General features: G+C 40.9%; 1 protein-coding gene across 1 annotated transcript; it reads left to right on the plus strand.

Moving 5' to 3' along the window:
- The first annotated feature begins 1,725 nt into the window (after positions 1–1,725).
- LOC146858078 (gamma-crystallin-3-like) lies at positions 1,726–13,796 on the plus strand. Its single transcript, XM_085648845.1, has 3 exons — positions 1,726–1,809; positions 7,729–7,971; positions 13,469–13,796. Exons 1-3 carry the CDS (start codon positions 1,801–1,803, stop codon positions 13,742–13,744), a joined length of 528 nt encoding a protein of 175 aa, XP_085504971.1. The 5' UTR covers positions 1,726–1,800; the 3' UTR covers positions 13,745–13,796.
- The last annotated feature ends 2,856 nt before the right edge of the window (positions 13,797–16,652 follow it).

Raw genomic sequence — 16,652 nt, forward strand, 5'->3', positions numbered from 1 at the left:
GGCTATCACACAGCAGGATATTCCGCCAGTTCCCGGGGGTGTGTGCAACCGGTCGGGTCTCAGGGGGTGGGGGCCTTGATCTGCTGTAATCCCTTTGATGTGGGGTGTTTCCCTTACAGTAGGGGCAATAAACTGCATCCGCAGGGCTAGGTGATGGCCTGGGATCGGTTCGGACAATCGGGCGTGGAGGAAGGGGGTTATCAGAAAGGATGTATGACCATGTATGGGATGAAAGGAGGTGTTGGTCAGGCACGGGGTGCGATTCCATGGCAGGGTCGCGCAGAAGGAGAGGTTTTACGGCCCATGTATGAGAGAGCGGGGGTGGCCAGCGCGCGGGGGATGTTCGCAGCGCCTGAGGGGCGCGCTGGTGATCGGCAATGAGCGGGGAGAGAGAGTGGGGTGCCTAAAATGGCGGCCGTGCGTTCGCTGTGCGTGGCGCTGGGGAGAGGCAAGATGGCGCAGATAATGTTCAGTTACAAGCTAAATTTCCACATTGCCGCCATGGAAAGGCTGGCGGTTCCTGCTGTTGGGGGCCCGTTGCGGGCCCCCCGGGTGTTGGGGGGGTGGGGGTGCACATGGAAGGTACCTGGGGGAGGTACCCCACTGCATTTGGAAGTACAATGTGGCAGGCACCGCGCGGTGCCTGTCACGTTGTGCATGTAAACGCACAACATGTATATTTTACAGTGCGGCCGCCCGCCGCAATGTAAAATATATGGGATGCACCCGCCAGTGTGGCGGGAGCATCACAATTCGTATTGCGGGACCGCCGCACCTATGGCGGGCGACCGCCGCACCTATGGCGGGCGGTCCCTTTTGCAGCTGCGATGGCGGGCGTAAAAATCGGCCCCTAAGACACGAAAGACAAACGAGGTGGTAATAGGCCACAAAGTGATTCGCAAGCACACCATGAATTCATTTTCTTCATACCAAGCACAAACAAGTGATTTCAGCATAGAATTTTTAAGGCATGGGCAAAATGTTCAGTTGCCCAGGGGCCCCCTCGGAAGGTAGATTTTTGCTCTGTCCATTTCTCTATCTTAACCTGTAACATACTTTCACAGGACTGTCACTTAAATTACCTAAAATGGGTCATAAAATGCAAGTTGTTCTAAACAGTGGCCCTCCAAATATTGGTTGCCCAGGTCCTCCAAAATCCTTATGACAAGACTGGATTTGAGACTAATAGTGCATTATTTTCAGTAAAAAAACATACTAGTACCTCTAACTGTCAACAACTACTATATAGTTTTGTAACACTTACCAACACAGTGTCCCTCCGTCCACGTGACATGGATACATGTAAAAAAACACATGTAAAATGGAACTTGCAGACTAGCCTGCTTTGAATCAGCGTATTCACCTCTTTGTTGATCTAGGACACGAACAAGTGATCATTTGAGGAGGACACTGGTTGCGCCATTTCCCTACAATTCTAAATAAATGTATCTTTAATGAATGCAGATTGCTCTCTTTAAAACCCCGGGCGTTTGTCACAGAGCCAGAAGGTTCTCTTCCCGTGGAATGATTTGTTCTCTTTACTGAGTGAAATGTTCCTGCTGACACGTGCACACACACACACACACACACACATACTCTGCAGTGTCATCTTTCTGCTTGACAATGGGCCGACAATCCGGCTTCGCGGAGGTGCTGACCCCTGGACGCGACAACAGCCCAACAAAGAGCGCGGTGGGGCCCCGAGTACTTTGTGCGGGTTGAGGCTGCTTGTCCTGCACAGTATATAAGGCCAGCTGGCCGCTGTCACAACACACACTGCATATTCACAAGGCAGCGAACATGGGAAAGGTAAGGACTACAGTTTGGGGGTTCTCGGTCAGGCTGTGATGTTTGTGGCTGCTAGAGTAAAAGTTTAGTCAGTGAGTTGGAATAAGGGGGACGAAAAACTCAACACTTCTCAGAAGAAACTGGTAGATTTTGTGAAGGGTTCCCTTCCAGCAAGGGAAATGGTGACAACATATTGCAATGGGCGGGCCTCTCAGAATCAGCTGTAGACCTGACTTTATTTGATTAAAAGTTGCTAAAGTTAGTAGAAAAATTCAAGTGTTCTTGAAATATTGTGTTGTTTGGAATGAAATATTGTAGGCCCACTGACATAAAACTGCTCTCTGATGGCGTGACCCACTCAAATAGTTTTATTGGATTTCGGGGAGCCACGGGGTGTAATTGTTCGGAACTCGAAGGCTGAAGTTAACTTTGCTAAACATGGAAGTCAAGGTTGGTCCAAACCAGAGGTTTCTATGGGTTTCCAGCTCTAAAAACATCGATGTGACTTTTATGTAAATGGATATGAGGATGCTGGTGTTGATTTCAGCTGAAGGTCACACGGTTCCAGCTTCTTGGTCCTACAGCGTCCTTGAAACTGACGTGCTATGACCTGGATCACAATATGAAGTGCCAGACATTCGATCAATGCACTGTCCTTATGGTACATGCCCGTTGGAAGGGTTTATTAATTGCGAACAAAGTATGGAAGGGATTAAATGCAGCAATTACTTTGACAGAGTGCAATAAAAATAGAGGGTGATGGACAGTTTGGTATTTGAAATGTTCATAAAAATGTGTGAGGATCAGCAATGCCGGGCTCAGTAGGTTCACACTGTAACATCTGGATTTACTCATTCACAATATTTACCTCACGGCTTTCTGTCTACATTTGTAGCAACATTTGCTTAGACTAGAGCTCTAAGGGGAGGCTAGCCAATTGGGTGGAGCTGTAAGGCGACGCTCGCCTATTGGGTGGAGCTCTAAGGGGACGCTCGCCTGTTGGGTGGAGCTGTAAGCGGACGCTCGCCTATTGGGTGGAGGTCTAAGGGGACGCTCTGTTGGGTGGAGCTGTAAGGGGACGCTCGCCTATTGGGTGGAGCTCTAAGGGGACGCTCGCCTGTTGGGTGGAGCTGTAAGGGGACGCTCGCCTATTGGGTGGAGGTCTAAGGGGACGCTCTGTTGGGTGGAGCTGTAAGGGGACTCTCGCCTGTTTGGTGGCCGATCACCTGATCATTGAGCTCTGGGATATTTTACTTTGGAATTGACTCCATGCCGCCCACGCCCAGTCCATATGCTCTTCTCTTTTGAGCAGTCACAGTGACTGGCGTTCACTTCGTCAATATGGGTGACTAGAACCGCCCTTAAAACTGAATTCTACAGAGTTTGGCACCAGTAGCCATCCAGCAAGACGTGCTGTGTGCCATGTTCCAGAACATTCCAAGACAGAATGGACTCAATCTGCCTTCTTGAAAACCATATAATTCACTTATCCCAAAATGTCAGAGCTGGGTTTCAACAACATAAAACCGGGTTCCTCTCATTAGATTTGTCTCTGGGTGGATTATTAGGCCGACCATTCACGTCATCACTTGAATAGCGGCAACATTCCTCACAATCATGCCCTATGACACTGAGGCCTGCAATAAGCTGAAGATACATGCATTACATCCTGGCAGCAATTTTAGTGCATTAAGGAGGTTCTTAATGAAACTTTCTTTCAGTACTTGACAGTCATTTCTTTGCAAAATGCAATTGTGCTTTGTTTGTATTTAGCTTTCCATATGTCAGCAGAGTATCAGTTAAGGGCTTCGAAACCGTTTTAAAATTATACTTTTGCCCTCAGCCTCGAAAGAGTAAAAATAATGTTACTAAAGGTCAATGAATTAGTTACCTCTTGAACTGCTGGGCCAAGGTCTGAGTGGCCATTAGGGCAACCTGGTGGTCAGTGTGTGAGACAGTGTTTTGGCCACTTGTGGACCTGTGATATGACTACAAATATTGCCTGGCAGCAAACACACATTAAACAGTCTCCCAAACCTTGAAAAACACCAATATATATCATTTCTTTACAAGTTGCCTGCAGCAAGCGCAAACCCCTCCAGTCTCCCAAACCTTGAAAAACACCTATATATAATCTCTTTATAAGTTCATAATTGCTGTGATTTCCAAAATTTGAGCCATTTGTATAGCTGTCTGATTCGCTCAGCGGTCTTTTTTACTTTGGTGCTAGGGCCTATTTTCTGTCCCAGTCCAACCTTTTGCTGGATCTGGTGCTAAGGCTTGGCAGCATATTAACAATGTGTGTCGTAGACGGAAAACTATTTCTTCATATGACAGCTATAGGTAAATCAAAGAGAGAAATTAACGCACAAAATGAAGACCATTGATACCACTCAAGCGAGCAGTAACAAGCAGTCAGCTTTCAACTTCTGCTGGATCTTTGAAGGTGCTTGAATTCACTGTGCAAAATTGTTTGTCACTTCTAAAAGGAAGTTTTCTGAATTCCTCCCAAATGAAAGGCACACTTGTCACCATTTAATAAACAAAACAAAATACAATTCCGAACATTCCAAAGAGCCAATTGGTAGTTCTCGCCTACATAGTTTCCCAAAATAGGGACTAAATTGTGTATATTACATAATATTTCTGGGTTTTGGGCCTAGCTCGCATAATTCACTATAGCGTAGTCTCGCGGATTTGCCTAAAAAATCTGTGCAATTATGCTTGAAATATCCAAGAAGAGTAATTCTGCATTTAGCTATATTTCTTACTGCAAAACTGCCCCTTCGCTCTTTCTTCTCTAAGAAATAGCGTTAGTGCATCAAAACACAAATAGTGAGTGTGAGAAACCCCTTGCGCCTGCTAAATGTGCTCCTGGGTTAGGATCTTCCCCCAATTTACTACCAACATTTAGCGATGTTTTCTTAGTTTGCACTCACTCAGTGTGCTCTCATTCTAGGATTTCTCCCCTCGCCCATATTACTCCTAATTAGGCCAGGAGTCATCACATAATTATCAGTGATTCTGCGCCAAAGAGGAATGCAGAATTACCTAAATTAGTCCAATTACTCCAACGTAATTAAAATTCTGCCCAGGCCTAATCCCTTCTTGATCTTTTTTTTTTCCAAATCAGGATACACCTCTGAAAAGGACTGAAGAAGGGTTCAGAGGTCTTTTGGCCTAAACATTTGTTTTAAAGAACTGATTTATTGCAATTATTTGATTTTATGGCCGCTACACTGAAAGTTTACAGAGATAAAGTAAAAATGACCCAAATAGAACCTGACAGACATTAGTTAGCCATGCTGGAAGACAATTAGCACAGACTATTGTGAGGGATGTAGGGATCCCTGGAAAGTAGGTGGAGAATTGCTTATGCAAGCTCTGTACCTACCTCTTCTTACAATAAGGGGCTCCATTGAAGTTATGAGTTAATTCTGATTTGGAACTGGTAACGTCTGCATTGAAAGGTCTGCAGACTTACCATGGACTTTACATTTTGCACAGGGAGATTTCAAACGCTAATGCAGCCAAAATTGCTGGGTGATATTTTGGGGGCAAATGAAGAAATTATCAGGGCATTCAGTCCTGATTTATCATAAACTGTAAAAACTTGATGACACTAGCATCGAGTTAATGTTTGCATTTATAACATTATATAATAGTGATTAGGCTGCATAATGACTTTGAATTATTTTTATCTCTGCGTGCGTATATATTTGTTGTTTAAACAGAATTTACAAAATACAAAACTATGGAAATTAGTACAATATTTTTACATACGGCAGTGGTCTACAGAATTAAATTTTCTCCCTAAACGTGCAATTACAATACGAATTATATGAACGCAGCAAGAGAATTAGGAAAAACAACTGAAAAGCAATATATTCGTTGTGCTATCTTTTTAAAACAGTCACAACAGGTGATCGATGGCCAGCAGTGGGCAGGGAAATTCGCAGTTTGGTAGAAAATAATAGAGTCTATGAAAGTGAGGAATGGAAAACCGAAACATAGAGAGCAAAGATTTTTCAGAAGTCAGAATGGAATCCGTTATCCAGTAGAGGGCGATGTGCTGGACGAGCGGCAGGGCAGGCGAGCGGGGGAAGGTGGTCTAGGGGGGCATAGGTGTCGCAGGTGATAAAAATAAAAATAAAATAATTTAAAAAAGTACCTGCAGCCGGAACCGTCAGCTCTTCTCCACGCAACACAGGCTGCAGGATACCCTGCAGCCACTCCTGAAGCTGCTCTCCTGCATGAGAGCAGCTTCAGGGTTTGCCTGAGCGTCCTCGATTTGCGCTCCAGTACACACTGGGAGTCTTTGCCTGTTCTCTCGAATCCAGCTGCGTTGCTGGGTTGGCGAGAGCTTTCACTGCGCGATGACGGTTTGGCCGGCCTGAGACGGACGGCCAAACTATCATGGCAGTGAAGAGAGTGCGCTACCACTCCACTCAGAGCCTGTCACCCCCCAGGACCCGTCCCCAAGACTGGGCAGAAAATGAAAAATTAAGCAAGTGTTGTTTTTTTCCTTTCCTGCCGTATTTTTTGGGGGTGACGCTCCTCTGCCATAGTGAAGGAGCGGCCACTGCAGTCATCCTGATATAAATGCTCCAGATGCTGAGCTTTTTTCAAAATGAAGATGCTATTTATTACGCCACATAAATAACAATACTCTGGGGTACATTATTTATCTGGTGCAATAAATAGCACCTATTAGGAGTTTTTGCGGAATACCCTACACTTTTCCCCTGTTATATTCCAGAAGGTTTGAGCTATCAAACCAAGGATGAGATGTTTAACACACCCAATAATTTTCGGATATGAAAAATACCACCCAACTCGGAATTCCGATCTGGAAGATTCAGACGACTTGTAATCAGGGGCATAGTAGGGCGGGTGTTAGAGAAAACATTCATTTAAATGCAATATACAAAAGGTGAAATTAAACAAAAAGGATTTGGAAGTCATTAAAAAAGGAAAGATAAGTGGTGCTGATACCATTTTCTATGGGTAAACAATGTACACACTAGCATAAAAAACTTGATAGAGAGTAGGCTATTTTTTCAATAAGATAGATCTAAAATAACAATAATTTAGGGTGGATACGAAAATAATTTGGAGCAAGGTTATCTGAGAAAAATGTGAGGAATAGATTAATCTTGATATTTAAAAAAAATCTGTGTAATCTGTGTAAAAACGTGCATTGAACTAAAAAAGGAGATAACCGAGGTAAAATGATTAGTCAACAGAAAGAATGTGATCTTATAAATAAATAGAAGTTGCCAAAGAGCCTCTCTAGAGTAACGAAATAGAACAACCAGAGACATAAGACTCAAACAAATTTAAGAATGAGGCAAATATGCTAAAAGCAGAAAGAGAAGATAAAGTACAAAATGAAGAACAGTATTAAAGCAATAGCAATGTCGAAAAGTATGAAAATAGAATGAAGCCTTGTTTCTTTAAAAAGGGTCTCAAAGGTGTTATGCACATCATTATATTTTAGAACAAATAGATCTGAAAATGTAAAATTGTTGTAGAGTTTTTGATCTCTAGGGCAATGGTGATATTTGGCTATAGAAGTAAGAGTCATTTTTTTACAAAGAGAATAAAAGTAGCAGTTTTAATTAAGTAAGTAAGTTATCTGGTAGCAAATAATGATGGAGTTTATGGCCATATGAAGGATGCTTCTTTTGCAGAAGTTTGCAACATAAAAAAACAGAAATGTGACCAGATATGTGTATGTCAAATTTAGATTGTGAAAGATTATCAGTGTAGCATCTGCAAAAGTAATGTTGTTAATCGGAGCGAGGGAATTGCTACATGTCTGACTTTGGTGCTGCTGTAAGTGTATGTTATAGAAAATTATTTGTTATTGTGCTTAGATATACAGAAATAATAAATATGTTTGTTGAAAGAGTGTATAATCTTCATTTGTATCTATAGATAATCTTTTACGAGGACAGAAACTTTGGGGGGCGCTCTTATGAGTGCAGCTCTGACTGTGCTGACCTGAACCCCTATTTCAACCGCTGCAACTCCCTTCGGGTGGAAAATGGCAACTGGATGCTCTATGAGCACCCCAACTACAGAGGGCACCAGTACTACCTGCGAAGGGGCGAGTACCCCGATTTTCAGCAGTGGATGGGATACAACGACTCCATCAGGTCATGCCGAATGATCCCACAGGTACAACTGTTTCAATTTATGCCAGTCTCCTCCCACCGCTCCAATACCCAGAGCTTGCACACACATATGAAGTACCATAATGTGTGCTATTGTCAAGCTTGTTACTCTAAGGAACAGGAGTCACAGTGCCGGCTCATTGCAAAATTGGGAGGATTGTCTGCTTTCCATTGTATGACTGTCTTGCAATTGGCTGCAGTGCACAATGAAACATAAATTATTTTACTGCCTCTGTACAATGAATGTCTGCACCTTATTCTAAACTGTTCATTTGTCCTTGTACTGATGTTCTAATTGGGTGGCAAGTGAAAGAATGCCTTTGGACAGTTGGACACTATGGAAAGGCAGTGCAGTGCTGTGAGAAAGCCATGCTGCATATCTCTCCCAAGACACAGTTATACTCCTAGCCTTCTAGATATAGAAACCTGTGTCCCTGCCTTACTCACACATTGCAGATTCTCCTAGGTGTTAGTGAAGCAGATTCCTGATGTTTTTTAGTTCTTATTATAACGTTTTATATATAAAAGCATTGGGCATGATCAATTACCATGTTAGTTATCAAGAAATACAAAGGGCAGGCTAACATAGTGCATAGATAGAGGCTTCACCCAGCCAACTGGCCCTTTCCATGTTGTCTGTAATCACAATCCACGTAGAAAACAAAAAAACAAATAAAAAGAAATCCCAGTAAGAACCACAAGAGTTCCATCTTCTTGCAATCCACATTCTAGCATGACATGCGATTCCTCTGTGGTTATTTCCATCGCTATCCTAAAATGTTGCAGGAGTAGACGCTGCCGCTTCAGTTCCCAATCAGGGACGGTTAAGAACAAGGAGGTGGGATAATAAGCCCCTTCGTGCCTTTAATAAAATGTGGACACTCCTTCACCAACGGCTAGGAGAATCTACATTTTACTACAAGACTGGAGACTCTTTTATGTATGCTCAAAGCTTTTGTGAAACTGACAAAGCTTCATGCATATCATCTCAGCTCACAATACGATATTTTAAGGGTAGCGCACCTGGGAATGTGTTCCAACCTGGCCCCTTCTCAAAAAGCTTTTGAGGCCCAGCCCCTCTGGCAAAGTGGGCTCCAAACAAATATCTACCTCCGCCTCCAAGAACAATAACCTGCTTGACCCATTGACCAAGAGTAACAGAAGAAGTTGGAGTGCAAGACTTGCGACTAGAGATTAGTAGCTAAGAGGAAGACCTTCTCAGGTTCTCTTTAACATGAATATATTATCTAATAGATAGAACCACACATAGCCTAGATGTAAGGGAGGAGCTGTACACTCTGTGCAAGTCGAAGCGTCTTTAGTATGGCTAGTGATAGTAAAGCAGTAGTAGAAAGCTGCATTGTGGTAATATCCGCTGACCTGACATCGGCCACTCTTAATGATACCATCATAACAACATAACCAGTTTCGCAGACAACATTTTCAGTGAAACTCCATCATTCCCTCTCCAAGATGGAACAATTGGAGCACCATATCAACATCCCAAAGTGGAGTTGAACTTGATTTCGGAGGTTTCGAGTACTTGATCCCCTTCATTAACCCACATATTACTGGATGTTCTCCTACCTGTCTGTTATCTACTCTCTGATGACCTACTGATATAGTTGATCTGTATCGGTTTGTTGTATGGAGTGACGTTTGTTGTACGTCATGCATGCGAAGAAATTAAGAAATTCCAGTGGCACCCAATAAAATGGGATCAACAACCCTCTCCAAACACCAGCCAGACCATACGTCCCAGGCTGATGTATGTGCCTTCATTGTTCCCACTGACCAGGTTGCCCTATAAATATCGTATATATGCAGATGCACAGGGAGTAATATGCTATTTATTGCAATTTTTAGGTGTAGAGAAGGCCACGAGCATAACATATTAAACTCTGTGCTTCTACGTATATTGTTTATTGCGTTCTGTTTGTATAATGTTCAATACTCATAACTGGAACACAAGGGTTTAAATCTGTCAAATGGGAAAATATTACAATAACTAAGCCTTGTTAATTGTTTTAGCCTGTAAAGTGACTCAAGACTGGAAACCACAAGTCATTAAGTGGTTTAATCTCAAGCCAGGTGCACTCTGCTGTGGTAATAACACTGTTACATTGTAGTATTAACTGAATTTATTTGTTTTTGTTAGAACGTTTTTTCTTTTTACACATAAATATTGGTGAGGCATGGGTTACATATGCAAATATTTACCTGTTAAATAGATAGTATTTTATGCTAAAGCCATTAAGAAAATTTGGAAGGTCAAAAAAAGCTAGTACTGTTATTGGTCAATTATTGTTATTAGTATTGCTTTGTGAAGAAGAATGTATACAAGTCTACATGAAAAGGCCAGCAGGGAACAATAAACGAATGGACGAAAGTGAGACCATTAATCAGTAGAGTCCATTGTCAGCCTCCTCCCTCACCCATGAGAATTGAGGAAGACACTGTATGAGGGAAATTTGAAAATCGAATGAGTCACTAGTGTTCGAGACCTGCTCTATTCCGGTGGAATTGAGAGACTGAGTATTTGCAATTTCTAGAGGGTTATTATTAATCCAGAAACCACTGTTTTTACTCTCACGTATTACATCACTTATGACATGTTCAGTGACTGTAGTACATTTATTGTATGATTAATTAAAACCATGAAAATATAGAACATTTTGTAAGAAAATTAAAAAGTAGTTAGTTCATTATATTGCCATGTGACATGTAGAAGTAAAAAATAGGACAAGTGATTTAGAATCAGCTATAGTTGCCTTGATGACAATGTGATTGCTTTAAGTCGATTGTAAATGAACCAAATGGCACAGTGCATTGGGATAGATAGATCTTTGTTGAGCCATGTAACCTCCACACGCTTATAATATCAGAGAATACAATACATAATCTAAAATCAGCAATCATTACATAAAAGATCGTGTGATTGTTTATAATCTGTTAAATAACATCCCTAATTCGAGTTGAAATCACATAATTGTTAACAACACTGTGCATGGCAATTATGTATATATATATATATATATATATATGTGTATATATATATATGTATAAAAAAATTATCTACTGGCGGTCGCCAGTAGATAGTTATAGTTAGGACCGTGTTTCCATAGGAAATCTCAAAATTCTATTTTGAATAACTTTGGCGCCGGTTGACGAATCCTCGCGAAATTTTCAAAACTAATGGGGCGCTCCGCTCAGCTCCTACCCTGAAAGTCTCGGGGTGATTCGTCAAGGGGGGGCCGAGAAAAAAGGGGGGGCCCAAAACGCGTTTTCCCCATGCATTTTTCCATAGGACATTTAGTCGAAGGTACAGCCCGAACGGCTGAACAGAATTAGTTGAAATTTGGCAGAGAGGTCGTCCTCAGGTCAGGGAAGTGTCTTTTGCAGGTCTGGTGTCAATCTGTTCAGTATTTCCTGAGAAAATAGCATTTAAAAGCATATAAATATCTATACGCGCGCACCGTGCGCGCGCGAGCGAAATTCTGATTGGTTGATAGATGTCAGTAAACATTCGAATCGGTCGAAATCAGGAAGTGTCGGCCGCCATTTTGTCTGTCGCACTGAAAAGGAAAGGTGGAAAAAAGGTGGAAAACGTGAAAAGGGGGCAGGGAAGAGAGTTCCTGACCCCCTAGCGTTTGTCAGGGGGTCACAGAAGGAACCCCAAGGGTGACATTTTTTAAAATTATTTTTGAAAACAATTGCGTGGTGCGTGCACGGTGCGCGCAGTGCACCGTTTGCCCAAAGAGCGCGCGTGGTGCGCGCACGATGAAAAACCTTGAAAAATAAATAAATTAATAAATACATAACTTAGCATTTAAAAAACCGTACAAATTCACTTAAAAAACCATAGGTTTCACACACGTTATAGTTAGGAATTAGCATTTAAAAAACCTTGCAAATTCACTTAAAAAACCATAGGTTTCACACAGGTTATAGTTAGGTGGACATTTCACTCGTAAAAAACCATTGAAATTCCCCTGTTATAGTTAGTTCAGATAACTATAACTCGCACGACCGCCACTCTATCACAAGGATGATGTCATCAGTGATGTCATGAGTGATGCCATTGACCATGTCATGAGTGATGTAATGTGTGACGTCATGAGCAGTGGATTGCGGGCGTGCGAGTTATAGTTATCTGAACTAACTATAACGGGGGAATTTCATTGGTTTTTTACGAGTGAAATGTCCACCTAACTATAACCTGTGTGAAACCTATGGTTTTTTAAGTGAATATATATATACATATATATATATATAATACAGATATATATGTACACACATATGTACTTAAATACACATATAAAGTACACTTAAATATTGGCACAGGGGTATGAGAGGCAATATACTGTGAAGCGAAAAATAGAGTATGTACTTCACTGTGACTTTTCTAGGCGGTGCAGTCGTCTACAACCCGGCTGCTAGTTTTCTTATATTACACTTAAATATTGTTTGGAGCATTTAGTGTTCAGGGATGGATAGTGTTTAGGGGTAGTGAGGGAATACAAATCTACAGGTATTGGTGTTTAAAATGTTATATAAATTAATTAACAAAAAGTAAAGTTTAATATTTAAAAATGGCATCATTAAATAAGTAATTAAATTATAGTTTTAAAATGAAATTAAATTGAATTGAAGATAGTTAACTTAAATAATGAAATCCATAATATATAAATATATATGTATCTATATATTACATATAAATATATATTAATATACACACACAGACACACAGGGTATACATGTATACATTTAATAATATATATATATAGATATATATGTATGCGTGTGTATATATATATATATATATATATATATTATAAATTATTATTAATATGTATCAAACTAATACCTACTGACCTGTGAAGTAAAGGACTGGAGATATAAAGGCAATCTAAAGGCACTCCTGATGCAAAAACTGTGATGCAATCACTCCCGATGTAAATGACTATGAAGTAACAGCTGTCAATCTTGTGAGAAGGGTGAATATCACCCTCAGAAAGATTTAGTTTTGATTGTGTTGTAGGGCTGCATGAAAGGTGTGACTTGTCCTACATACTTTTTTAGTTTAAGAGCACTTGACAGGTATGGAGCACCTATTATTTAATGGTAGTTTGATATGTTTCACTTACTTACAGGTGGTAGAAGAAACATGGCTAACTAAACATAACAATTCTCTTTCCTTTGCTTGATCTAGCTCTTTAACACTAGTGCACATCAAGGTAGACTTAAGATCCCTGTAAGTGTACACTAAAAGTTTCATGTTAGTCCCAATGACTAGACCTGGGTCATTATCAACAACAATGGGAAAAAGCTCTTGAGGGAGGTAAGGTCTTCACATATCAAGCAGGAGAAGGTGAACTAGTAGGCCCCAGTAAGACTACCGTTGAAAAAAAAACGAGATCAATTGAACTTTTACTATGTGTGTTGGTAATTATTCATTTAAGTTCTTATAACATTTTTGTTGTGTATTTCCACACTTACAGCACCGTGGAACCTACAGGATAAGAATCTATGAGAAAGAAGACTTTAAGGGCCAGATGATGGAGTTCATGGATGACTGTCCGAATGTTCATGAGCAGTTCCGCTACCACGATATCCACTCATGCAATGTGCTGGAGGGACATTGGGTCTTCTATGAAGATCCAAACTACAGAGGCCGCCAGTACTACCTGAGACCAGGAGAGTACAGAAGATACACTGACTGGGGAGCCATCAACAGCAGAATTGGTTCCTTTAGGCGTGCAATGGACTTCTACTAAGCAAAGAATATTACTTGTACAATGTTTACTGAATAAAATCACCTGAATATTTTTTCTAGTGTTTTTTGTGAAAGCCGTACACACACATTTTCCAGTGCACTGAATACTGCATCTGACAGTAAAAATGTTTCACAGTATATCAAATCTATTTCTAAAGATATAAATGGTTTAAAAACATTCATCTGTTCACTAGCTTTAGCTCACATCCCTAGTAAACCTACAGTAGTATATAGAACTATAGATGGGCAGCTATTAATAATAGGGTTGTTTCCCACCAAGGAATTCCAACTGAGAATGAACAGACAACAAGAGTGAAGTTCCCATGTTCCATTTTTTTTGTCAAACTTGTTTTTATTGATTTTCCAAGGCATTAAGCATCAAGCATGGTAATACATTCAGTTAATGTCCCCATATATAGCACTGAGTATCTATTTCTTTGCACAATATTTGTCAGATAATCCGGGTAGTCTCTTCCTCAAGTACATGTTCAGGTATTACCGGCATGCTCATAATACATATTTTCAACATCCTCCCTAAACGAAACCCTCCCTTCCTCCCCTAACCCATGTACAATTTTATTTTATAAACGTTCCCACACATCTGCTTCCATTGCACAGCTGTCACTGTGGATCAACATGGGCCCAACCTGATTTCCTGCCATCGCCCACTGCCACCATTGACTCGTTTTCTTACCCAACCTAATATTCTAAAACATTAAAAACTGGCCTCCTTCTGCCATTACACGCCGCCCTCTGCAGCTTCGCTCACCTTTTATTTCGAAAGCTGTGCTCTCAGCGCGTCAGTGCCAGTCTGCTCAGCAGGACACTGATTGGAGAAGCAGCAGTAGATGACTACCCCCTCTTTGGTGGTCTGCGGAGAGGTGCATTTCCACACTCTGGATCCAGGAGTGGTAGAGAAACTACGGGGAAGCAAACTCATCCCTTGGTGATGTAACAGCAGTGGAAACCCATTTGTGCTTCCATTGTCACATCATAACAGAACAGATTCAGGATCCGGAATTTACACTACTCTAATAGAGCCCTAGGTCACATTGCAAGTCATCAGACATTGCGTAGAACATTAAATTTGCTTCCAATGATGGGATACCACAAAGTAGACAGGCATGACAAAATAACAATAATAAAGAAATCAATAACAGACGAAAACAGTTACTCAACAACTTGGTAATATTCTACTTATATTGATAAGAGTTTATGAAAAAGTAAGAGCAGAATTCCGATGCAATCAGTTATGTTACAGAAGGACAAAAGGACAAAACTAATTTTTCTGTCAGCCCCTTCTTTTTGAATGATGGAAAGCTGATGATGCCATACTGCGTTTGGGGTACTTTTCTGGCAATGCTGTTGGTCAATGAGTTCTTGTGGCAAGACAGATATCATGATGGAGAGTTCTCCTGCCTGACCTTGTGGCAGAAGACCAATCAGACTTTTAAAGACTTTTAAAGCCTCTGCTTGATCACATTGGTTCCCCAGTTCCAAAGACAGAAGCCCTAGACATTTCGCTAGATGTGAATTCTGGCAACTAAAGGGAGCCATTGGCATTCTCTGATGATGTGGGTAATGTGGGCCCATTCTTTGGAGCCTTTGTCCAAGCTGGCAGCCACATGTAGGATGTCTCTGTGAGTGGGTAACATTGTGAAATGCAAATATTGCACTGTTGCGATCGATGTGTGAGGAGACTTGTAGAGTGGACCTGAAATCTTCTGGTGGCATGGATGATTTGAATTTTCTGAGAATGTGGGGTGGAAGTAAGGTGGTTTCAGCTTCTATGGAGATTAGTGATGTCATGGACATAGTGACTATTGTAATTGTAATTTATATAGCACTTAGTACCCCTGACGAGGCGTAAAACTGCTTTTTCAGCTACTCCAGAACCCAAAAAGGAGTAGTGGTGAATTAGTATAGGGAAATATTAAATTAATTTGAGCAGTGGACATATTAGTCTTTTATTTGAATTGAAAAGGATAGTGGAGGGATAGGAGAGGGAAGGGTTTGCATTTATATAGTGCATACTACCCCTGATGAGGTGTTGAAGCGCTTTTCGGTGGGTAGCATGCTACTACGGAACCTAAAAAGGATTATTGGGGAATTAGTATTGGGAAATATGAAATTAATTTGAGTGGTGGACATGTTAGTCTGCTATTTGGATTGAAAAGGATAATAGAGGGATAGAAGAGGGAAGGATATCACATTTTTCTTTCTCTTTTTATTTTTGGAGCTCGTAGCAGCAGGCGGAGGTTTCGAATGAGTAAAGGGGTAGTGGAGGGGGGACGAGTCAGAGGGAAGAGTTTAGAAAGGCTTGTTTGAGAGATCTGCATAGTAAAGAGGTGTGAGATGATGCAAGGATGGGTAGAGGAGGGAAGAGTCTGGAAAGGGTTATTTTGGGGATCGTATTAGTAGAATAAGGTTTGGGATGAGTGAGAGAGTGGAGGTAGAGGACATATTGAGAGAAGTGTAGGGTGAGAAATAGGTGAGAGTCTAAAAAGTGTTATTTTGGGGATCATAACTGTAGAATGGCGTTTGAGATAAGGGAGAGTGGAGGTAGATGATATATTGTGAGAGGTATGGGGTAAGATATAGGGTAGTGCATTGAAGATGCTGAATTTGAAGCAAAGTATTACATTTAAAGATACATAAATCCATGAAAGGTATATATGTTATGGAAGGAAAAATATGTCGATTTGTATTCAATAAACTCAGACTTTCAAGTGTTGCTGTATTTCAAGTTAATTTGTTTTTATATTTTTTCCATAATTTATTAGTGAAGTAATTGTAGATAAATAGTTGGGATATGATAAAAGATGTATTTATTTACACAGTCACCTATATACATGTTAAACCCATAGAATAATATAACCATAATTAATATGTACATTTGTTAAGCAGAA

The sequence above is a fragment of the Triturus cristatus genome, chromosome 3_2 (genome assembly GCF_964204655.1).
Source record: "Triturus cristatus chromosome 3_2, aTriCri1.1, whole genome shotgun sequence".
NCBI classification, from domain to species: domain Eukaryota; kingdom Metazoa; phylum Chordata; class Amphibia; order Caudata; family Salamandridae; genus Triturus; species Triturus cristatus.

What these genes read in the sequence shown, in the direction of transcription:
- LOC146858078 (XM_085648845.1), top strand. An exon ending in CATGCCGAATGATCCCACAG is followed by an intron (nt 7,972 to 13,468) that starts GTACAACTGTTT and finishes CCACACTTACAG; the next exon opens with CACCGTGGAACCTACAGGAT.